The sequence below is a fragment of the Lontra canadensis genome, unplaced genomic scaffold (genome assembly GCF_010015895.1).
Source record: "Lontra canadensis isolate GAN:19392208 unplaced genomic scaffold, GSC_riverotter_1.0 scaffold75, whole genome shotgun sequence".
NCBI classification, from domain to species: Eukaryota; Metazoa; Chordata; class Mammalia; order Carnivora; family Mustelidae; genus Lontra; species Lontra canadensis.
Genome location: NW_022631069.1, coordinates 7084749 through 7103777, shown reverse-complemented (window position 1 = coordinate 7103777; position 19029 = coordinate 7084749). Strand labels below are relative to the sequence as shown.

Here is a 19029-nt window from a genome sequence, read left to right as displayed (position 1 = left end):
GGGGGGGGGGGGGGGGGGGGGGGGGGGGGCACCCACTCACCATGAACTGGAAGGCATTCTCAATGGCCCCCACTACCAGGCTCTCATGGGTCACTTCCTTCTGTGAAGACCAGCAGGACGGAGGACCAACCAAGTGAGAAGAATCAGAGGAACCTGGAGCTCCTGGGGTAGACGGGAGGCAGAGGGGAGGTGGCGAGGGGTCCTGGAGTATCTCTACCAGGTCCTTTAGCTGCTCCCGGATGTGGCGATGCAGGAGCCTGGAGGCCATTTCAGCAGCTCCCCCCCCTGCATGCCCATCAAACAGGCCCCAGTAGTAGAAGCAGAGTCCCTGGCGGAGGAAAAATTGGAGGTGAATAAGGGATTGTGTGTGTGTGATACAAGAAGAAGAGCAAGACTCTGGGCAACCATGTAAACATCAGAGAAGAGGTCAGAGTTTGGTATGAAAAGTAAATTAGATTTATTTGCTCATTTACCAAGGACCTATTATGTGTCAGAAAGTAAAGCATCAAAAAAGCCAAACTCAGAGGATAAAAGACACAAAAATAAACACTGGCAATGAATTAAACCATCCATAAAGATGGGAGCACTTATATTCTAAGTGGTAAACTGAATATTTACACTGACATTCTAATTGATCAATGCCAGTTCTGTGCCAGAGGTAGAAAGCTAGTGAGTTAGGAGTTAGTTAGGTCTGAGATTTAAAACAGGATGCCTAGAATCCCCGGGGAGAGGTGTTACCATATCTCTGGAGTCAAGGGAAGGCGGTGGGGGCTTACCTGGCCTTGGCTAGGCTCCCTAGGTGTCCCTGAAACACTCCTCCGTCCTTCCACATACACCACCTCACAGCAAGCCTGGTCCTCATTGTGCCGGCTTTTGCCCGCGTTGATGACCCTGCCAGGCCAGAGTGACCACATCAGGTTGGACGCCAGACCAGGTCCTGGAATAACCCCCACCTTACACACACACACACCCTCTCTAGCCTGCTGGCCAAACTGAGAAAGGTCACAGCCGCCTGGGATCCAGGCCAGAAAGAGGAGGAGAAGGGAGACAGGGCAAGGCACAAGTACTGTCTGGGTGCTGGGCCCCACCACCTCATAGGAAGGCCAGCAGCAGCACGTTCCTGCCTGGGTTCCCCCATCCCTGGCAAAAGGGGCACTCCCACGGGCTGCTGGGGAAGGGGCTGGACAGGGGCAGCAGGGGTCTTACTGCCCTGCTTGCCAACCCCCTACAATCCCACCCTGAAGCCTAATCAACTTTTCTAGTGCTTTGTCCACAGCACCCCACCCTCATGGGCACACCCACCTTTATCTTAAAATCATCCAGTGAAAGTTTCTGCGGCTTTGGCAGTGAGGAAGTGCTCCAGCCCAGATAGGGAAACAGGAATTGAAATAGGGTAGGGATAGAAGCCCACCTGGACTGCGCAGAAGTCACAGAACCACCAACTCTTCCCAAAGAGAAAGCTAAAGGAGCTAATGGTGGGGCCACGGGTCTACCAGCCACCAGCCTCGGCGGCCTCAGCGCCCCCATCTCCCTCAGTGTTCTGCTTTTCCAGTACAGACATTAAAAATACACCCGGCCGGGAGTCAGCCGCCTGCTCCCCACTAAGACCCGGGTTCCACTTCCCTGCCAGCCCCGAGCCATTGCCCTCCCTCCGAGAGGCATTCAAAGGGGACCCTCCAGCTTCCTCGGGCGGCCCCCTCCCCCGCCCCTGAGGAAGCCTGAGGCCGCCTGGTGTCGCGGGCTATTTCTGGGTGTGGAGGGGGAGGGGAACGGTAAGAGGGACAGAGAACTGGGGCGCTGGGGTCGGGAAGCCCAGGAGCGAGTCTTTCCAAACGCCATCTCCTCTATTAAAAGCGCACCTCCCCCCCCCCCCCGAAACCCCGCCTCCCTTAGCCATTAAACTGCCGGGCCCCGACTGAGAACTGGCCAACTCATCCTCCACGGGGCCCTCCACCCTCCGGGCTCTGGAAGGGAAGAAGGTCCTGAGGCGGCGCCGGTGAGGGTAGTCAACGAGCTGGAAGGCCTGAGGAAGACTGCACCGACTTGAGAAAGGGCTTGAGGGGAGAGAGGTGCGGCCCGAAGCCCAAAGGAAAGCAAAGGTCCTGGGAGAAGGGAGCTCCCCGCGCCGAGCACGGCGAGGGGCACGCATCCCAGCGCCCGGGATGCCCAGCTGGGGAAGGGGCTGGGAGATGGGGGGTCCCATCCCGCCTAGGGTGTTCCCAGGGGCGCTCACTCGGCGTAGCCCGTGCTCCAGGGCAGGCGACGGCCCGTGTCCGGGGGGCTTTGCACAGCCCGGCCAGCGTGGTCATCGGCGCGTCGCAGCCCCCCCGGACTCAGCTGCAGGAAGGTCGGTCGGGAGAAACTCGCTCGAGCCTCTACTGTCTTCGCCGGCGCGGCACTCCCGCTCCCAGCCGTCGCCGGAGGACTCCTGGGCGCTTCTGGAGGAGCGGCGGTCTGCGGGGACGGCGCGTTGGGCAGGTCTGGGGACTTGGGGCGCGGAGGCGGGGCGCCCCCGGAGCTCACCAGGTGCGCCACCGCCGAGCGCACCCGGTTTAGCATGCTGCCTCCCTGCCCCGCCCTCGGCCGTGGCCCCGCCCCCAGGCGGGCCCCTCCCCCTAGGACGCGCGGTGGGCGGTGCTCGCTCCTGCGGGCTCTCCCCCGCCATTGGCTCTGGGCGGGCAGGGTGGGTCCCGGCAAAACTTCCTCCAGCTCTGGGCCGCCCCTGGCACCGCCCCCATCAGCTCGCCGCTCAGTAAGCCGCGTTGTTCGGCTTCCGTCCGCCTCGGCTCCTTTGCGGCAGTAGGGTCTGCAGTCATGGGAAGGGGACGGAGGGAAGCACACCCTATTTCAGCCGTGCTCTAGATGAGACATCAGCTAGAACTTCCCCATTGTGACGGGGGGAAGGTCTCCTCGCCCTCGGTTCGTAGCAGCCAGCCTGCCCGGAGGGTGATGGAGCTGGTGACCTCAGAGCGAAACCAGCAGCTTCCGCCACCGCTGGGTGTGAAGCACCTGGTGTGACAACACCTCTGGCTGGGGCTGCTGGAGTGAGAGCGAGGGCGAGGAGCTGGTGCTGGAGGTGCTAACGACGCGGACTGGAGCCGACCACCCTGAATTAGGGAGGCGGGGCTAGGTTCTTGGGCTCCAGACGGCGCTGTTCCCCATTGACGACCACCTAGATCTGAGAGAGCGGCTGCCGCTCTGACTCCGCTTTGCTTCTCGGGACCCAATTTCCTCCCACATTTAGGCTTCCCCTGACCACAGCACGGCTAGTTAATAAGGATAACAATAACTGCTCCGACTTACTGTATAGTAGTCTCGCTACAAAGCACTTTCCACATATTAGACCATTTATACCAAACAGCAGCCCTTCGAGGTGGGTGGTAAGTTCTTTTTACCGATGACGCACCCGTCGTTTACAGGACTTGTCTCAAGAGGTCACACAGCCAATGACTCACACCCGTGCCAGTCCCCAAACGCCCAAACTCCGTTCTGTCTGATGAACCAAGCTGATTTGTCTGGATCGTGGAGGAAGGACTAAGGAGTAGGTGAATGGCAGAGAGAAGAGTGAGGGTTCCCCCTCTTCCACCTCCCCCCCCCCCCCTGCAGAGGCTGAGCCTGCAGGCTGAACAAGATCTGTAGGCACCGCCAGGGGGAGAAAGAGGCCAGGCTAAGCGCTTGCTTGCAGGCACCGGTAATACCAACTTTGATGTCCAAGGAGCCCTGTTCCTAAGCCTGCTATCAGGTAATTGATCAGTACATTTCTAGAGACACCTCTTGCCCCATGCACTGTCCAAATGGAGACAAGGCCCTGTGGCCCTAATGTAAGTCAGGGTAGCTCTCAGGAATCACTAGCACCAAGTTCATGGTTGGGACCCCATCACTGGGCTCTGTGGGCAGAATGCTCCCTGAACATAGCCCTTTTTTTTCCTGAGCTTGTCTGGCTGGACAAGCAGGGCAAGTTCAACGCCAGGACCGCTCAGACTATTGGTGCCTCCGAGTGACTGCAGGTTGACCTGGGGTCCCAGAAGAAGTGGCTTTCCTCCCAGCTTCCAAATAAAAATCTCATAATGGTCATTCAGGTATTTATTTATTTATTTACTTACTTATTTGAGAGAGATCATGAGCTGGGGTGGGGGTGGGGGGCGGGAGATGCAGAGGGAGAGGGAGAAATAGACTCCCCACTGAGCAGAAAGCTCAATATGGGGCTTGATACCAGGACCCTGAGATCATGACCTGAGTCAAAAGGCAGACACTTAACCAACTGAGCCACTCAGGGGACCCTTCACTGAGTCTTTAGACTTGTTGTAATTATACCTACACTCTGGGCAGAGACAGCCAGAAAAATAGAAGTCACAAGAAAAGAAAAACAAATCAGATGCAAAGGCCCATAGACTGGCAAAGGCAAACAGAGGCAAAAACCACGCTGTTGCTATGAGTATTTCCCTCCTGTTCGAGAAAAACTGGAATCAGCTCTCAGATAAATGGCATAAACAACAACAGCAAGCCAAGACTGATGAAAAAATATAACATCCTGGCTATTTTTATTATTCAGTGTTTCTGGGGCAGTTGGCTTCCCACTTCTGTGTGTCACCCTGATCCCCGGTACCTGCTCTTCACAGCACCCACCATGGTGTAGCTACAAATAGGCCACAGAGCCAGGACAGAAAGATCCCTAGCTCCAGCAGCAGATGGGTAGTGGGGATGTCAACAGCACTCTTGGGCTCCAGAACCACATCCCCCTACCTAAATCCTAAGACTCTCCTCTCTCTGAACATCTTACCTCTGATTCCTGACACCATCACACTTTCTCCATCCTCAGACTGCCCCAGAACCTGGTAAGAAAGTCATCATTTCTACTAGTCCCGGAGGCAGCAGAAAGGGGAAGAGGAAAGGGGACGGGTAGAGAGTCAGACTTGGAGATACTCTTCTCTGAGAACTGAGACTGTTTAGTGCCTGGCCCTGCCAGGGGTATGTGTGGCCTTGGCCAGTAAGGGGGACCGGGCATCCTCAAGACAGGCCCCTTTATCCTAAGCCACGTGCATTGGCTCAGAGCTCAGAAGTAGGCCCCCTTACCTCTACCCACCCCATTACTCCAATCACAAAGCCTTCTTAAACTATGAGGAGTGTCCCTCCTGCTGAGACAAATTCACAGACCACCTCTCTCTCCCATTTGTCTAATGCTTCCACATCCAGATTCTTACCCTGTAAAGATTTACAAAATTGCAATTATATTGCAACTCATATAATGAGGATTTGGGGTCTCAAGTTTGGTTCTCAAGTTGGGGTTCATAGCCATCATCTATAAGGACCCATCATCAGTCTATTGCAGCCCTCCTGCCTGCTTAGCCTCCACCCTCATGCCTCCTCTAGTCCTTCCTGTCCCTGAAGACACCACTCCTAGGGTAGAGAGCATTTGCTCTTCCCTCCTGGATTTTAACATTTTCACAGTGAAGGGCTAACATATCAATCTAGAAATGTATTATCTAATAGAATTTTGTGCAATGATGGGAATGTTCTGTATCTTTTCAATACAGTAATCCCCAGCTACATGTGACTATTGAGCCCAGTGCAAATAAGAAACAATTTTTGGATTTTATCTAATTTATGTTTAAACTTACATAATCACATAGAATCAGTGGCTATCCTACTGGACAGTGCAATTTTAGAATCTTCAGGAGTCAAAACCCTTGGGGGTCCTGGCAGTCCCTCCTCACACACAGCCCCCTCCCTCCCCTAAAGCCACAAGACGGAGGGTTTTGATGGACCTCTTTGGGTTATCCCGGCCTGCCCCAGGGAGGTGTTCACCGGGACTGCAGACAGCGCCGCGGGACCGGAGGGCCTCTCTTCGCTCTTCTCGCCTCGGCCGCCAGGGGCCACTGCGCCCGTCTGGGCCAGCCCGCCCCGCCGAGCGCTCTGTGCGGCGCGGGGAGCTGTCCTGGAGGAGGCTGTGGTGCCCGCGCCGGGCTGGCGGAGCGGGGACGGTCCCCAGCGACAGAGGAGGCGGCGGCTGCACGCTCTCTGGCCTGCCGGCGGGAGCCTCCAAAACACCGCGGCTGGCCTCGAAGAGCTGGCGGGGTGGGCCAGGAGGTCTCCGTGCGCGGAGCAGGGCCGGGCATGACCGTGATGCCAGTTTGGCCAAAGCTCCGCCGCCTTGGGGACGCGGCAGCAACTTGGTGAGGGACACGAGGCTCCAGACTCGACAGCACTCGCGCCGGCCGCTCCCGCTTGAAGTCCGCCTTTCGGAGTCTTGGTGCCGGACTCAGAGGCAAGTGGGCACCGCCGTGGGACGGGTGGATCCTGGGGCTCAGAATTTGGAGCAGTGAGTGGGCGCTGGAGGGGGCCGGGAGAAGACAGGGAAACTTAAAGCTTCTCCTGGTGGTATGCTGGTATGCTGGCTGCTAATTCAGCCTCCCCATACCTTGCATCCGGGTTTGGGGAAAACAGTCTGGGAAACTGAGGCAGGAGTGTGGAAGCCCAGAACAAACCCTAGAAGCTTCTTTTCCCCCTTCTCCCGAGGGAGGGAATAGAATGCCCGAGAGCTCAGCCCAAAAGCACACCCCCCCATCTTTAGGGTCTTTGGGTTCAGAGGAGAGCTGGGTTGGATGGTGTGGCAGCTCAAGGAAAAAGGGATGAGGACTGCCTGAGAGAGAAGACAAAGCTGTATTTGAAATGATCAAAATGAAGGTTCCTGAAGGGGACAGGGAGAGGAGATACCCACTCAGAAAAGAGATACATTGAGAAGGCTGGGAAGCATTTACCCGTGGAACACACCTATCTCTGGGGTACTGGCACCACTTCTTCCATCTGTCCCCATAGTCCTCTCAGCCCCACCATCCTACCTGCTTCAGCTCCACCTCCCCTTGGAGGCTGAAGGAGGAGAGGTCTTCCAGAAGAATGCAGAGGCTGTCGGGCTGGGGTCCCTGAGACTCGGAGGCACCCCATTCTAGCCCTCCAGAATGGAAATGGGAGTGACGGGGGCAGAATGGAGCCAGCTCCGCTCAAGTCCAGGACGCAGGTGCAGTGGAGCTAGGAGGTGGAGGCAAAAGGATTCAAGACGTAGGGGTCTTTTCCCGGAGCCTCTTGGAGCAACATTTTGTCAGATCCTGCTCAGAAATCCGTCCCTGGCCTTCAGCTCCCTCCCAAGGCCAGAGCCGTGATAGCCTTGATTCCTAGACACCTCCCCACTGTCTGCCCTGCTTCACTCCTGGGCCAGAGAAATCCTCAGGCTACTCTTCTCAGGCTAGCTGCCCTGTGTATTCCCAGAGTCTGCAAGGCAGAGGAGAGCCTCTGCCCCCCGCCCTGCTCCTTGAGGAACAGCTTCAGAAATGGGCTCTACTCCAGGGCGCCTTTTGTCCTCACCCAGGTGCTCCCTCACCTCCTATAGGGCCACAGGCTCCCTCTGTTCCTGCCCACACCACCCCCGAGGATCTTTCCTACTTGCCTAGGTGGAGTAAGTCTGAGGCCCGTGGATGAACAGACAGAAGCTGAAAGATCCCCCAAAAAGTGAGTGAGGAGACACCGAAGAGGGGACAGTTGAGGGGATGGTGGTGCGGACAGAGATCAAGAACCCAATCCACAGTCCCAGCATTTGGTTTGGCCTCTGGTGATCCCAGGGCAGTGCTGACACCTGAGGGACTCCAGCGATGTCCCAGGGGGGCAGGACATCAGTGCAGTGGAGGAGGGGGCAGACTCCTGTTATGCCTGGGCAGCCCCCTGCTGCTCTCTGCCTCTGTGTCCTTGGGATCCCCTCTGTCTCTAGCTCGTCCTCTGGGATAGATGGGAGGCCTGACCCATCAAGGTTAGAGGAAGAGAAGCTCAAGTGGTGCGGTAGGAATAGGCCAGGCTTCTGGGCTCTGGGCTCGGGCACCCCCATGTGCTGCCTGGCCTGGGGCAATCATTTGACTTCCATTAGCCCTGGTGTCATTTCTTCTTTTCTAAATTTAAAATTGTTGAAAAAGAATTGCTTACGTTCTTACAGTTTAACACCCCACCCCCATCGCCCAGTAAAAAAGCAACAGGGAAAAAGATTAAGTCTCCCTTCTACCTCCATCTCTCAGTGAACCAGTTCCCCCTCTTGGTGACACTCAATATTACTAGGTTTTCTTTGGTACCTTTTCCAGAGCTAGCTTATACATATTTAAGCAACATATATAAAATCCCTCCCTTTAAGGCATTTTCTACACCCCATCCTGCACTTTGTGGTACACTTATTGTGGTGCACAATAAGCCTTCATGGTGGCTTATTAGAGATCATTACATGCCTCAGTACATAAAGCATTTCCTCCTTCTGTGTTACAGCGGCCTGGATGTAACTGCATTTGTACAGATGCCCCACAAATGTATTTAGCCATTCCTTTATTGATGGTTGTTTTGGTTCTGTCCAGGCTTTGTGAGGATCAGTTTGCTCATCTGTCAAATAGGTACAAATAATCCCAATTTGTAGGACAGTTGTGAAGGCTGCAGGAGCATGTATGTGACATGCCCGGGTCAAGGGCTCAAAAAAATGGGAGTCAGCAGTATAGTTCCTCCCGTGGCCCTCCAAGACCCTTCAAGGCCCTCTTAAAAGGCCTCTCCCCCACAAAGCTCTCCGTGGTGGTTTTCCCAACTGGACAGTCTCCCTCTCGGACGGTCACCGCCTTGTACAGTGATCTTGTGCCAGGCTGAGGGCCACTGGGGATAAGGTGTGCATCCTGCCCACCTCTGGGCCTCCCAAAGCGCATGGTGCTGGGGCTGGGCCCTGCTGAGCTCCTGCTCCGTGTTGAGCCGGCTGTGTGCTTCTCTCCCCAGGATGTGTGAGAGGACCTCTCAGAACCGGAGCACGGGCCACTGGCTGCTGGCACTTTCCCTGGCCTTGCTGTGGACCCTCCTTGCCTCAGCTTCCTTGCAGCCGCCAACTCCCACAGGTTTGGGGCAGGTGACAGAGCCTGGGGTAGGGTTTTCCTGGAGGCCTGGAGAGCTGGGCACTGCTCCACCCTATTCCAGAGCCGGCAGATCGCCAAGGACAGGTAAAATGTGGATTCTAGGGTTTCTGGCTCCTTTTCTGTTTTTCACCCAGGAAAATCTGTCCCCCTCTGTCATCCCAGCCCAGAGAAGTTGTGGGCAGACCTGTGGCTCCCTTTCCTTCCAGGCCAGACCATGTTCTGCAGGGAGAGAGGCGGTGGGGAGGAGGCTTAAGTCTAACCTCCTGGCCTAATTCTGTGGTATTCCTTTTGGGATGGCTAAAGCCTGTGTAAGCCGATGATCCTCCCCACGCATTTTAAGCCCCTGGGCCCTCACCGGGAAGAAGCCCGGAGGAAGTAGGACTGGTGGGGAATTCCACCTTTCTTCTTCTGCCCAAGGGCCTGAGTCTGCGGAAGAGGATTGAGCGCGGCCTCACCGGGGCGGAAGGAAAGACGAGCGAGACCGCTGAAGGAGCAGGAGGATTTCGTGTTTCCTCCTCCTGCCCTGCAGCAGGCCACCCTTTGAACACCCCTCCCCTCGGCTGGGAAGAGGGCCCGAGAAAAAGCAGGGCAGGTGGGAGGAGAGCTGGGCTTCCTGAGTGGGCTGGGCCCTGATCTCCTCCACCACTTCAGTCCTGGTGAAGCAGGGCGCCTGCGAGGTGATTGCCACTCATCGCTGCTGCAACCGGAACCGCATCGAGGAGCGCTCCCAGACGGTCAAGTGCTCCTGCTTTTCCGGCCAGGTGGCCGGCACCACCCGCGCAAAGCCCTCCTGCGTGGACGGTGAGTGAGAGACCGGCCCACTGGGGAGGGCCCAATCACAGAGATAAGAAGGTCTGTCTGGGGCGCGTGGGTGTCTCAGTGGGTTAAAGCCTCTGCCTTCGGCTCAGGTCATGATCTCATGGTCCTGGGATCGAGTCCCGCATTGGGCTCTCTGCTCCGCAGGAAGCCTGCTCCCCCACCCCCCGCACCCCCCCGCCTGCCTCTCTGCCTGCTTGTGACCTCTCTGTCAAATAAATAAATAAAATCTTAAAAAAAAAAAAAAAAAGAAGGTCTGTCTAGGCCGCACCATCTGCTCGGTTACAATTTCATACCATCCCAGGGCTTTTGTGATCAGTCTGAAATAATGGGTAACCTCTGCAGGGAGGAGGGCAGATGGGACTGCCCGCTCCATAGAGAAGGAGGGGTTCTGTTCCTGAGGGCCCTTTCTCTTATCCGCACTCCCTGCCTGATGGGCGGGAGATGAGACATTCTGTCTCACAAATCTTTGCTCCCAAACTGGGCAGCAGACCTTGACCTCTTCCCCTCCTGCTCCTCCATCGGCCTCGTACACACACCCTCCTCTTGTTCCCCTGTGGCCTTGACGTGGACACACAGGGGTCACTCACACCCACCCCTCTCCGAGGATCCCACCCGTGCTCTTGAGCTCCCTCACGTGGCAGGGCTGTAAAGGTGCCCACTTGGGCTCACACCCACACCTGCCCACCAGAGGGCTCCTTGGAGATCTGGCCCTGCCTCTCCTTGTCCCCTGCTCCCACAGCCTCCATCGTCTTGCGGAAGTGGTGGTGTCAGATGGAGCCCTGCCTGCCGGGGGAGGAGTGCAGAGTGCTCCCGGATCTGTCAGGATGGAGCTGCAGCAGCCGACACAAAGTCAAAACCACCAAGGTATCCAGGGACGGCCCCTCTATCCCTCCCTACTCTTCCCCCTTCGAATTGGGTGTGGAGGGACAGGGCTGGGGGGGGGGGGCTTCGAGGAGATCTGTGTCCTCAGGTGAGATCCGTGAGTTATGTGGGCACATGCCCGGACAGTCCCTCTGGACTGTCTCCACTCTGGGGACCGGAGTTAGGACCTCGGGATTTGAAGTCTGATGTGTCTGGGCCAATCCTTGATGCTCCATATGCCTTGGTTTCCTCTTCTCCCTAAGGTGAGTTTGTCTCCAAGAAAATGGCAGGTCCATAAGAACAAGGTAGAGAATTAGGAAATGGTCCAGATAATTCAGAGGGGAGTCTGTGCAGGGAGCCCCTCTGCCCGCCCACCCCTGCCGCAGACCCCACCCCCACCCCCACCCCCAGGATTAACTCCCTACAGCTCACACCTGTCTTCCTCTCATCTTACCTTGAGGGCACCCAAGAGGATTATTACTTTCGTGGTTTACTGCCTGCCGCCACAGAATAAGGAGTAATTAAAATTGTATCAAACTCATTAGCAATTCCATGTGTGTCATAACTAATCAGTGGCATGGCTGTGCCATCACCATTTGTAAAGATGAGTGACACTTGAGGCAAGGCAGATCCCTTCCCACCACCGGGAGAGCAAACAAGCAGACACATAAACAGAAGAGAAGGCAGCCTTTGGGGCTCTGAAGAGAGCCACATATTTGGGGAGCACAGAAGAGAAGGATCACAGCTAGGAAAAGTGTAGCGCTTTCTAGCTACAAGCAGGCAAGGGAGACAGCCATTCTGAGCCTGGTTAAGACCAGGAGAGAGTGAGACTCACCACCGGGCTTGTGACATTTGTCACTGTTTTATAGTTTTGCGTTTGTCGCCCATAGATGCTGTGCCTACAGTTTGGGTCACCAGTCTGAAGCAAGTGCTCTGAGGTGTGTTTGATTTACTGTGCTCCCCAGTCTGCACTGCTTTAGGGATAAGGGAACAGCAGTGATGACCTTCATATGACCTTCACCTCCTGGGGAGTCTTGGGCATTCCTTTCTCCATTCCTTTCTCCCTCCATCGCCTGCTCTCTAGGTCACACGATAGCTCTTGGGTCACTTGCTGGACAGGACAGCTTGACTGAGCCATGGACTGAAGAATGGTATTATCAGCCAGCAAAAGTGGAGATTCACTTATCTGGACACGTGCCCTGTGCCAAGTGAAGAATCACTCTTCCCAGGGGGCACCTCAGTTGAGTTACTCAACAGATAAGGACAGATCTCTGGCCACATACCTGGTGTTGTGCTGGGTTCTCCTGGGGGACCCAGAAGAAGGTCAAGATACAGTTCCTGCCCTTGAGGAATGTCCAGTCAAGTTGGAGAGTTGTTGAAAGACAGCTGAGCTAATTGAGGTTAAAGCGCATGGTATGGGACCATACCATGTAGACCATATATGGGTCATGTTCTGTGGACATGTTGGGGGTGTGAGGGTGAGACCCCCATGGCCCTTTGGCCAACCCCTCAGCACAAGGCAAGAAGACAAGAAGTCACATTCACCACCTGCCATGTCCCTCCCTCACGTCAGTCTGAACACCCAGCAAGCTGCCAACATGCCCAAGGAAAACATTTCCCCCCATGAGAGACCAGCTGTACCTCATTTGCATGGGACTGGGTTGACTTGGGGAGTGAAAGCTGACATGAAGCCAGACAACTTTCCAGCAAAGCTCTGCAGAGTTGTGGCCTGGTTTTGGCTGTTCATTGGGAATGGGACAATCAGGCCCTTAAAATCACTCCCATGCAAAGACTTCAAGTTTTTGTTTGTTTGCTTATTTTAACAGATGAGGAAGCTGAGTCCCAAAATGGAAAGAGGACCTGCCCCAGATCTCCCAGTTTGGGCTTCCAAATCTCTAAGGCTTTTTGCTTAACCCAGATATGGGATTCAACCTGGGCCTTCCATGTTGTTTGTATCTTAAGAAGAGAAGCCTTCAGGGGACTGGCAGGATAGCAGCAACATTTTTCTTGGGAGACTCTAGAACAGGTCCCTGTTACCTGAAGTAGTCCAGAATACTTACATGCCAGCATGTGGGACCACTGGATCTCCACTGGGCCCTCAGCCCCCAAAATTACTACCGGGCCCCGTGATAGCCAGAGATTGCTCAGCCCAGTTACATCCGGGCACTCTGAGCCAGCAGCCCCATTGTGTCTAGTCTGACACATCTCTTCCCGAGGACTTAGCCTGTATGGAATTCTCAGAGGCTCTGCCTCCAGGAGAGGCTCTGGGTGGAGTCCAGGACTGGTCACAGTCCCCTTCCTTCAAAGGCCGTGCTGGGCCATAGGGGAGCCCTTGCAGGGCTGGATGGAGCCTCTGTCCAGGATTGAGGGTTGGCAGAGTCAGACTGACATAGGCTTTAGGGACTCAGAGACAGGGGCTAGTTGGGTATCTCATCAGTACAAGTTACCTCTAGGATCAGCTGGGATCCGCTGGGATCACCAGGATCTCAGGGTGTGTGTCGAGGGCATGGAGCTTGAAGGGAAGGTTGTCAGCAGAGACCAACCAGGATGATGCTGACCTCTGACCCCCGGATGATGAGCTGAGGCTGAACCTTAGCCCATCATTGCTGCTTCCTCTCCTTCCCGTAGCAGTAGAACCAAGATCGTTCACTCCACTCAAGGGTGTTTCTTCTTGTTTTTGTTTCGTTCTGGCTTGGGCAATGGGGTGGAAAATGATGCCAGCTTCTCACTCGTCTGTAAATATCAGAACTCTCTGACGTTGAATCTCTGCACATGGTGGGGTCAGGGAGTGGGGTCGTCAAGGAGTAGGTCTGAGGGTGTCAGCTCTTCCTTTAAGGCTGGGGAATGGGCTAGGGGGTTAGCACACTTTCTGGGAAGGACCAGATAGCAATTATTTTAAGCTTTACAAGCCATATACAGTCTCTGACATGTTTTTCTTTGTTGTTGTGTGTTTTGTCTTTTAAAAAAGCCTTTTTAGGGGCGCCTGGGTGGCTCAGTGGGTTAAAGCCTCTGCTTTCGGCTCAGGTCATGATCCCAGGGTCCTGGGATCGAGCCCCGCGTCGGGCTCTCTGCTCAGCGGGGAGCCTGCTTCCTCCTCTCTCTCTGCCTGCCTCTCTGCCTACTTGTGATCTCTGTCTGTCAAATAAATTAAAAAAAAATAAATAAATAAATAAAAATAAATAAAATAAAAAAGCCTTTTTAAAAACGTAACAACCATTCTTAGCTCAAGGGCTGTACAAAACCAGACCCCAGGCCGTTTTTGGAAGGTTGCCAGTCCTTGTGAACCTTTGAAGGGAGGCCTTCTATGCAGCTTGGGGCTGCCTCCCAGCCTCCTGGCCTGCCTTCGGTGAAGTGGAGGGGCTGAGTTGGGTTTTGTTTTCCTTCTAATGCTCCTTGAGAGATTGGTGACTAAATTATTTAGACTACAAATGAGGCAGCTTTAGCAGAGTCACACAATAAAGGCCTGCTCTTCTGAAAGCCAGGATGTGGGCTTCTCTACTCCCTCCCCATCCCTTGAGACTGTGTACAGGAAAATTGGGGGCTGGGGGACAGCCCCTTGCCCATTTGCTTCATCCACAGGCTGCTGGGGTAGGAGCTGGGGGAGCCCGAGAGAGTGAGGATGATGCTGTATAAATTTCACCCACAGCCCCTACCTCAGCTAACCACCACCACCAACCCCTGCCTCAGCCAGAATCCTGGTTCCCTGATCCTCCCTGAGGTCCCTCCTCTGTGCTTGCAGAGAAAGCCTCTTTCCTCTGGCACTGAAATTTGCCTCCATTTCCTCATGACCTACTCATCCATTTATTTGGTGGGTTTTGAGGGCTGTCCTTTATCTGGCTGGAAGAGCTCCACACAACACAGGAGGGTCTAGTGGAGAAGAGAAAGCCTCCCACCTCCAACAGTAGCTCTCTAGAGTCCTGTTTCCAACTGAGTCAATATTTTTGGCCATTTTGTAGCTACTTTAATGGAAGGTTAGGAATGCAAATTAATTTTCCTGGAGCATAGGTGTCCTGGAGTCATTTGTCTCTGGGCTGGGCTCTCAGATTCTCTCAGTTTAGCTAGTATGCCCACCCCCTCAGTTGCATAAGCCTTAGGAAGGTTGTCAAGTACCAGAGATCATGTGGTTAATTTCTGTGACCTCCAGTGGGTTTCATTAAGGTCTATGAGTGACATTGTCATTAATTGCCTCAGACAGTTGCCTCAGGTTGAGGCTGTAGCTAGATCAGTTAGCCAACTCTCTCATTTGACAGATGAGGAAAGGGAGTCTCTGAGAGGTTAGGTGATTGGCTCAAAGTCACACAGCAAGGTGGTGGTACATCCAACCCAGTGATCCAGATGAGTGTTCTTGGCTGTACATTGCCTCTGTACTCCCATACAGATGAGGAACCTGAAAAGAAGCCAGGATTTTTAGCAAGGATGGATGTGAAAGAGTCTCATTCTACAATCTCCAAACCCTGTGGGTGCAAAAGGACAAATGAAGAATGGGAAGCATTTAGAGATATTCACAGAAAGAGAGAAATAAAGACAAAAAGGAGGGATCGAGAAAACTCATTCAGAGGAACATCAAAATACCAAAGCACAGCAAAACAAAACAAATCAAAATAATCAGAAGAAAGCTGATGCCACACCCAAAACAGTGGATTTTTGTCCTTTCTGAAGGAGATAGAATGGAGCCCCTATCAAAGTTCAGAAGACCCGTGAAGCCAGTTTTGATGGCTTCTGTCTTCTATAGATTCTAGTGTGGGGTTCTGCAAACTAAGGCCCCTGGGTTGAATCTGGCCCACCGACTGCCTTTGCAAATAAAGTTTTATTGGAACATAACTCTACTCATTTGTTTGTTATTGTCTGGGACTACTTCCCTACTGGGACAGCAGCTGAGTCACTACAAAGAAACCATAATGCCCACAGAGCCTAAAATATTTACTATCAGACCCTTTCTTGTAAACTTTTGCCAATCCCTGGCCTCCTGTTTTTTTTTGGTTTGTTTGTTTTTTTGTGTTTCTCCCCCCTCCTGTTTAAATTGAACCTTTCTCAGTATGTGCCTGCAATCTGGAAAATGATGATTCAATGTTATATTTCTGGGTTTGGTATTTCTTGGAGGCTGTGCCTGTATCCCCTTTAATCCTTTCCAGTGCCATTTGTGAGACCTAACAACCAAAGGAATGAAGACATAAAGACTAGGAGGCCAAGAGAAAGACTTGAAGCAGATAAATGCTTCCTCAATATTGTTGGGTCCCCCAATAATGGGTCCATGGTCAAAGGAGTGAGACTGATACAAAGCGAAGATCAAGCAAAGCTTTATTTTGTGCCAAGCATCAAGAACCAAGCGGAACGTCAAACAAACGGGTCGGGGCCACCCTTTACAGAGAGGGCGATCCCTCCCTGCCTCACAGACTAACTTTTATAGAGCAAAGGCCATGCGGTTGAGCCTGGCCACACACAGGTGGCCAATGAGATTGCAACACACAGAGAAAGCTGCACAGTCATGCTAGGTCACACAGGGGTGGCCAATTGAATTACAATTCACCTATAGTAGCTATGTGAACTAGCCTATCACCTTGGTCAGAATTGGCGCCCAAAAGGCGGGGCCCACACTCCTTGGTAGCTAGGGAGACAGTATGCCCGCTCTACTGATTGGATGTCTCCACCTGACCCAACTCATCCCTGCATTCGGGCTGTTATCTCTACCTGACCTGACCCACCCTTGTATTTGAGTGTAGTTATTTGGGACTGGTTTCCTGGACTTGCTTTTAAGTAAATTCCCCTGGGAGGGGCAGGGTCAATTTAAGTTTTACTGCATAAACAACAAAATGGCTGCTCAACCAAAGTGGGGCCCCTCTGGCTAAATAGGACCTTACATTCCCCCCCTTTTCTTTGGAGATTAATCAAATCCTTGACTCTTCTAGTCTCTTTTCATGGCTGCCAGCCTGTTTTTAATGACTCCAGTGTGATTTACCCAGAAACAGCATTTCTCTCCTAGGGCTACACAGAGCCCCCCCTTTTTCTAGAAATACTATGTCAAGCCCTAATTGTCTATATTTCCCACCTATACTTTAACATCAGGAGCAACAATGAACTTAATGAACTCATTGGTTTTTTGTTTTTTGTTTTTTGTTTTTGAGTCTTAGCTTTAGTCCACGATCAGTGGGGTCCATCGGCAGCAGCATCCATCTCTAGGGGGCGTCCTCATCCTTGGCTCTTTTGATGTGACCTGTGCAAATCCAGGCCCCAATGCCCTCAACTTTATTGCCGTGGGGGTGGTCAGGATGACAATAAATGGTCCCTTCCAACAAGGCTCCAAGTTTCCCACTTGGTGGTAGCGTATCCAAACCAAGTCCCCAGGTTGGTAGGGATGTGGTTCCACCTCCATCTCCATCCCGGTGTGGGCAGTTCAGATCCCCGTGAAGGCTCCTTCCAAGATGGACTGCAATGCCTGCAATGACTTGTTTAAGCAGGATGTACATCTTGCCCTGAGGAGGGCAAAAGGAAGGAGAACCACCCATCCACCGCCAGTCTCCAGAATTAGCTTTGTCAAGGTCCCTTTAAGAGTCCAGTTCATTCTCTCTCCTTGCCCGGAACTCTGGGGCCGGTAGGCACAATGTAGTTTCCAATTAGTGCCCACGGCCTTGGCCAATGCCTGTGAGACTGAACTCACAAATGCAGGGCCATTGTATGACCCAATCGTGAGAGGTAACCAAAACCTCTAGTAGCCTTTTTGGCTACCACTCCTGCCATCTCATGTTTAGCAGAAAAAGTCTCTACCCAGCCTACCATCCGTATAGATGTTGGAGGTCTTACCCTTGGCCACCTGCAGTGCCTTGGTGAGTGCAATCAGCTCTGCTTTTTGTGCCGAGGTTCCATGTGGCAGGGCTGTCATCCAGAGTTCCTGCTCAGGAGAAACCACCGCAGCCCCCGCATACCTTGTTCCATCGACCATGTAGTTACTACTCCCGTCTGTGAACTGAGTCATCTCCACATCCAGGAGAGGAGTGTCTCTGACATCCGACCTTATTCTTGTGACCTGGATTAGGACCTCCCACAGTCATGTGGGTGGTCAGCCAGCTCCTCCAGCAGCAATGTGGCTGAATTTAGCACTGCCATGGGGCAGGAAAGTCACTTTTGGTTTATTGAGGAGGAGGGCCTGATATCCCGTCACTCGGGCATTTGTCATCCACTAGTCTGGTGGAGTCCAGAGAAGGCCCTTGATAGCATGAGGGGTGGTCAAGATGAGATTTTGACCCAAAGTCAATTTACTTGCATCCTTGACCAGGAGGGCCGTGGCAGTAATTATTCAGAGGCAAGGGTTGGGGACCCAGCTGCTACTGGATCTAGTTTCTTGCTAAGATAGGCTACTGGCCTTTGCCAAGGCCCCAGAGTCTGAGTCAAAACTCTTTTGGCCATCCCTGCCTTTTCATCCACATACAAATGGAAGGGCTTGGTAACATCTGGGATGGCCAATGCTGGGGCACTCAGTAAGGCTGTTTGTAATTCCCAAAATGCTCCTTTGCCTCAGCTATACACTCTATCATAGTGAGTCCTCCCTTAGCCAGTTCGTAGAGAGGTTGGGCCATCTCTATGAACCGCGGTATCCACAGCCTACAGTAGCCCAGCATCCCAAGAAACTCCCTTGTGGAGATCAAAGCCTAAATAAGTGGCATGGCTCTGACAAAGCTGTGCTTTCATTGTTGACAGCTGATACCATTTCTCCTGCAGAGTAAAGACAATCAAATCTAGCCATAAAGGTGTGTTATTAAAACATAATTTTTCTTTCTAAAATAACCCTCATTCCCAGCGATAGCCAAATCAGGACTAATTCATTTGAAGGACAAGTCCAGTTTTAACAAACTTGGCCTAATTATTCACATAAGCTCAGAAAGAACAGTGAGTGTGATCATATAAATCTTTTAGAATCTGCTTTGCTGGAACTTCTTATAAGGAATCTCTAGGTTGAAGTTTTAGTAGCCTCTCTGGGCCAGAAGCCAAGCCACGTAGTTGCCATTGGACATGCCTGCAGTACTTGTCGATTTGGGCAAATTCCTCTTCCTGAGGTTCCCAAAGTATCCTGCCAGGAAGTGACATCCTTTACTTACCTGGTGAGGCTGCTGGGAACTCTGTAAGCAAGGTATCAGGCCAACAGTTCCAAGGGGCTTTACAGCTCCAGGTTTTATAAAGTCAACCTTAGTTCCCTTAAGCTGTCTAGTCATATCTGAGTCTTTTCAAATATGACATTCCAGTCAAAGCCTTGGTAAAATAACCAGTTTCCAATACTGTCCTGTTACAAGGAGAACAGATTCTTATTGAACTTATGCAAATGACTGATTGCCATGGAAGAAAGAATACTCCGCTGAGACCTTTTGGTTTCAGAGAGTTCAGATAGAGAGAAAAGTTGAATGCCTTGATTTGTTTACAAATGAGTACTTTTACATCT

General features: G+C 52.9%; 2 protein-coding genes across 7 annotated transcripts in view; one reads left to right on the top strand and one right to left on the bottom strand.

Moving 5' to 3' along the window:
• Window positions 1-2597, bottom strand: part of PPM1J (protein phosphatase, Mg2+/Mn2+ dependent 1J) — a 5381-nt gene extending 2784 nt beyond the window's left edge. The window contains 3 exon segments of the mRNA XM_032881423.1: window positions 41-328; window positions 777-891; window positions 2234-2597. Coding sequence (XP_032737314.1) covers window positions 41-328; window positions 777-891; window positions 2234-2559 — 729 coding nt within the window. The 5' untranslated portion in view covers window positions 2560-2597.
• A 3589-nt stretch (window positions 2598-6186) lies between these two features.
• Window positions 6187-15422, top strand: TAFA3 (TAFA chemokine like family member 3). Of its 6 annotated transcripts, XM_032881422.1 has the most exons (7): window positions 6187-6265; window positions 7446-7503; window positions 8788-9005; window positions 9573-9722; window positions 10480-10604; window positions 10865-10906; window positions 11062-11356. In XM_032881422.1, exons 3-7 carry the CDS (start codon window positions 8789-8791, stop codon window positions 11113-11115), a joined length of 588 nt encoding a protein of 195 aa, XP_032737313.1. In that variant the 5' UTR covers window positions 6187-6265; window positions 7446-7503; window position 8788; the 3' UTR covers window positions 11116-11356. The 6 variants fall into 6 exon arrangements, with proteins under 6 accessions (XP_032737313.1, XP_032737308.1, XP_032737309.1 ...); XM_032881417.1 differs by lacking the exons at window positions 6187-6265; window positions 10865-10906; window positions 11062-11356 and adding exons at window positions 12428-12522; window positions 14978-15422 and having other exon boundaries at window positions 7472-7503; window positions 8788-8903; XM_032881418.1 differs by lacking the exons at window positions 6187-6265; window positions 11062-11356 and adding an exon at window positions 11686-11712 and having other exon boundaries at window positions 7472-7503; window positions 8788-8903.
• The last annotated feature ends 3607 nt before the right edge of the window (window positions 15423-19029 follow it).